Genomic DNA, 5,000 nt, shown 5'->3' on the forward strand with positions numbered 1-5,000 from the left:
ACAAAATGAGGCAAGGGTGTCGAGTTACATTCAAGATATTTTAAGGCATGAAGAAGGAAAAAAAGGTTTAAATATGTCATTTTGGTGATTAAAGATGAGTTTTAAGGGATTAAATGATTGACTACGCGGGACTTTAACATCAACTAACCATGAAAAATACATCTAAAGCATTTATTGATCTTATTTAATGAAAGTTATATCTGTTAATATTATTTAATGGACCTCTGATAACATGAACTAACATGAACACAGATTAATAAATGCATCAGCTATAGTTGCACATAGTTAACTAATTAACTAATGGGACCGTATTGTAAACTGTTACCCTGACTTTTAGTGACTCTGTTTAAACCTCCAGAAAATGTCAAACTTCACCTTTAAACCGAATAAGAAAGTCTGTCAGCCAATCAGATGGGCTCTCCACACTTGTGCTTGTTAATCTAAGGTCAATATTTTGGGTTATCTTGTTTCATGCTTTACACAGTAATTAATCCTCACACATGTGAAACCCAGTGCTAAAATGTTGGGGTTAAATGAGAGAGTAAAGCATAGTGAAAAGTCATGGTTTATTTATATTGCACCATTTATACAGATTAGTGTGAAGCTGATATTTCATTATGTGTGTTATTAGATTAGATTAGTGTCGCAGCTGTGTGTTAAACTGTTGAAAACAGGATCAATTCAGCTTATGCAACTGAACCCCAAAAGCGGTTTGAGTCGTATGACACGGTTCAGCTGGCGTTACGATAGCGCTGATAATGTGTGTGTGTGTGTGTGTGTGTGTGTGTGTGTGTGTGTGTGTGTGTGTTGAAAGTGGCTTGAAGATCTACATCAAAGACATTAAGCAGACGCTGTGTGTGTCAGCTGATACATGTGTCTGCGTATTTTAGCTGGTTTTATGAGGCAGCTTGTGTACTCCTCTGCCAAATGAATAATATGATCGGTTTATGTGTGTGTGTGTGTGTGTGTGTGTGTGTGTGTGTGTGTGTGTGTGTGTGTGTGTGTGTGTGTGTGTTGTGTGTGTGTGTGTGCTGGCGGAGGAAAGGCGCGAGTTATTTTTATCCGTGTGGGAACAGAGGGTCTTTGTCAGCAGCTGGAGGAAACGGATTGGGAAGTTGACGTACACACACACACACACACACAGAGACACACAGAGACACACACACACTCACCAGTAAGCATGATTCTATTTTGCATTCTAACTCTATTAGAAATTCTAAGGTTTAATTTAAATAAATAAATATATATATATATATATATATATATATATATTAGGGATCCACCGATATTAATATTTTGGCCGATACTGATAACCGATAATACTTTACATTTGAAAGCCGATAACCGATATATTGACCGATAAATCTAAATCCAAATTTTTATATAATTTTTGAGAGCCTGATTGTAAAAACAAAAGTCTCACCATTAAAAGCCACGTCCCAAACACACAATTATGATGTTCTCATTATAATTTTATGCAGCCGATATGACAGCACATGTTGCGCTTGACTGTATTTTCCTTTTTTGAAGTGATTACAATCATATTTCAAGCAATTTAAAACCATCATGTTGAACAGTGCGCATCTGAAGAGTCTCAGCTGAAGGAAATAATACATTATTTATCCGCTTTAATATATCGGCCTAATTTACTTATCGGGCCGATATCGAACAAACATTGAACAAATGAATGTTAATAAATGCTGTATAAATATATTGCTGATTGTTAGTTCATGTCGAATGTTTACAAATGAGATCTTATTGAAAGTGTCACCTAATGCAAGAGGTTAAATGCATTATCTAAAACTAATCAACCCTTTTTCACTCTGGTTATTATGAGTATTTAATCGTTTTTATTTATATGCATCAATAGAAACTACATTATAATTAAAAACATATGCACTAAAACTTGAGTGAACATTTTTGAGTAATAATAATAATGCTAACTATTTGTTTGACTCACTCTTGATCTGATCGTAACGCTTTTTTTTTCTCCTACTAATCATGAATTGCTAAAAAGAGGAGAAATGTGAAACTAATATAATGTCACAGTATTTAGGTAAACTTAATGGCCAAATAAAAATCTCATTGCAATATTTTTTCTTTTGGTTGCGTAATGTCATATTACTAGCAAAATCATTGCAGATATGTTTGCTCTGTCACCCAGCCCTAGCTGGCACCCTGTAAGTTGAATAACAAGAGCTCTTTGCTCGAGGTGTGTGTGTGTGTGTGAGAGAGAGTGTGGACAGTGTGTTCCTTGTTCCTTTGCCTCAGTTTGTAGGAGAAACACATGTTTCTGCTGCTCACACACACATTAAAGGTTATGTGTGGATAAAGCAGCTTATTACACTTGAACAAATCTTTTCCGATCTCTTCAGTTTCACATGACCGACTCCTGAGTTTTTCCTCTCTCTCTCTCTCTCTCTCTCTCTCTCTGTAGGTAATCACTCCGTGTCGTCGGCTGATTCTGTGTGCGGAAAACAGGAAAGAAATGGAGGAATGGATCGCAGCGCTGAAGAGTGTTCAGAACAGAGAACACTTCGAGGTGAGATTCTCCATTTAGTGGAACGTTTGTACTGTCTGTTTAGTGTTTATTAGAGAAATGCATTACTCCAAAGTCTCTTTTTCGTTGCATTCAGTGACAGGGTTATTTGAGGTTATACCACAGGTTTGAATAACTTACGCTACCGTTCAAAAGTCTGGGGTTGAAACATTATTTTTTCCAAAAGTCTGGGGTTGAAATTTTTTTTTTTTTTCTAAAGTCTGGGGTTGAAATTTTTTTTTTCCCAAAAGTCTGAGTTTGAAAAATATTTTATTCCCAAAAGTTTGGGGTTGAAAAATAATTTTTTCTCCAAAAGTCTGGGGTTGAAAAATATTTTATTCCCAAAAGTCTGGGGTTGAATTTTTTTTTTCAAAAAGTCTTCAGTGTCACATGATCCTTCAGAAATCAGTATAATATGATGATTTACTGCTTAAGGAACATTTCAGATTATTATAAGTGTTGAAAACGGTTCATATTTCTGTGGAAACTGTGACACATTTTATTTTTCAGGATTCTTTGATGAATAGAAAAAGCATTTGTTTGAAATAGAATCTTTTGTACCATTATAAACGTCACTTCTGATCAGTTTCATGCTTGTTTCTCTGCTCTAGTCCACTCAGTTCAGTATGGATCATTTCTCTGGGATGCATAACTGGTACGCCTGTTCCCACGCTCGCCCCACGTACTGTAACGTCTGCCGGGAGGCTCTGTCCGGAGTCACCTCTCACGGGCTGTCCTGCGAAGGTCTGTCACTCACTATCATGAGTTTTGATTTGAGGATTATAGGTAGGGTGAATGCAGGTAAAGTGGACCGTTTAAGTCTGATTGTACTGTGCTCAATGAGTTTACACTTTCAGAGCATGACAGCTCTGAAACCTAACCCTTTAATTGTGACCCCCCCTTTTTTCGCATAGACATGAAAATCACTATCCAAACTTAAATGTTTGTAATTCAAGAATGCTTTGGAATATAGACATATGGTTGGTCTTGTTTTAAAGAAGAATAGATTATATAAGTTTGAGTTTATGAAAATGTACAATGTAAAAATATAATTATTTATATTTTATATAAAATATATATATATCTATATATATTAAAAAATATATTTTACTCTAAAACTGCAAGAAAATTAAAGCCAAAAATCTAAACAAGTTGTGATCCAAATTTTAGGTTGATATCTCAAAAAATGAGCTTTCAGTGAGATTTTATTTGGGCGCAGTACCAGACGTTTTCACTAGATGGACAGCCAGCTTCCTTACTGACCATATAAGGGCGCCTCCATTTTCATATATGTTTTGAGTGATCTGAACCATGTATTTCCATAATTTCATACAATTTATGAAGTATACATCCTATTCAGAAATAGTATGGGTGGTTTGGCAGTATTTGATTTGATTTCAACCTCTAAAAAACACGTAAAAAGAGCACATATGTGCGTTATAGCTCGCTGCCGCGTCACAAATCGAGAATCCATAATATTTTTCTATGTATTCAAAACATTTTCAGACCTTTTTTTCTCCTAAAATTTAATTTTTCATGTTTATTTCTATTTCAAAATAAAGGCCTAAACACACCTAATGAATATGAAATATTGTTGTTGCAAATTGATAAATTACTGCTCCTCTGTAATTTATTTTTAAAAAACAGCCACCAAATATGAAAACTAGAGATTGTAAGCTTTCAAATGATATATAGTTTGTCAGTATTACTTTAGGTTTTTACTAAGATATTATTGTTCTAAATATATATGAGCAACTAAATGGGTGACACTAAAGGGGTTAATTAAAGAGACACTATTTCTTTAAATGATTTTATTTTCTAACTTATAAGGGTTGCTCACTAAATGTAAACAAATATTATTGTGAGAGTTCCTGGTTTGTTTGTTACTACATTTAACAGGGAATGAAATGCAATGAATGAACTGTTTTAAAATGCGTTATGGTGTTTAAATATTGTTGGTCCACTTTGGCTGAATGTGTAAGATAAAGTGGGCCAGTGTAATTCAGGTAAAGTGGGCGACCTTTAACCTTCAGTAATTATGCTCAAATTCATTAAATAAATTGTCATTCATTGATTATTTTATAGTGGATATAGTGGATTTTTTTATTTATAAAAAGCAGAAAATAAGACGAGGCATTACGTTCAATCTGTGGAGTGAAGAAAGGATAAGAGGAGCAAAATGTAAATGCAGAATATAAGGCTTTAAAAAAATGGACACAATTTAAGTTCATTTAAAGTGTTTAGAGAAACTTAACTTAAGTGTTTTTTTATTAAGATACAGGATAATATTTGATAAATCAGGGATGGCCCACTTTACCAGACCAGCCGGCCCACTTTACCTACAAATAAATTTTGCCTGGAGTGCATGATCTCAAAATGTTTATTGGTATATAGCTTGCAAATAACACATTATATCAACTGTATTCAAATTGAAATATTATAGCTGGACCTTAAAGTTAAC

General features: G+C 34.2%; 1 protein-coding gene and 1 long non-coding RNA gene across 2 annotated transcripts in view; both read left to right on the forward strand.

The window, feature by feature from the left end:
* The window catches only part of LOC309506503, a 3,901-nt gene extending 2,238 nt beyond the window's left edge, over nt 1–1,663 (forward strand). The window contains exons 1-3 of the long non-coding RNA XR_014208813.1: nt 1–784; nt 815–991; nt 1,041–1,663. The exon at nt 1–784 is cut by the window's left edge and continues 2,238 nt beyond it. This is a non-coding gene — a long non-coding RNA (uncharacterized lncRNA). The remainder of the gene's footprint in view (nt 785–814; nt 992–1,040) is intronic.
* The window catches only part of dgkd (diacylglycerol kinase delta), a 40,007-nt gene that overhangs the window by 15,610 nt on the left and 19,397 nt on the right, over nt 1–5,000 (forward strand). Inside the window, 2 exon segments of the mRNA XM_082179926.1 lie at nt 2,438–2,542; nt 3,151–3,283. Of these exon segments, the coding sequence (XP_082036052.1) occupies nt 2,438–2,542; nt 3,151–3,283 (238 nt within the window).

Source organism: Leuciscus leuciscus (assembly GCF_965113295.1).
Source record: "Leuciscus leuciscus genome assembly, chromosome: 9".
Lineage (NCBI taxonomy): Eukaryota > Metazoa > Chordata > Actinopteri > Cypriniformes > Leuciscidae > Leuciscus > Leuciscus leuciscus.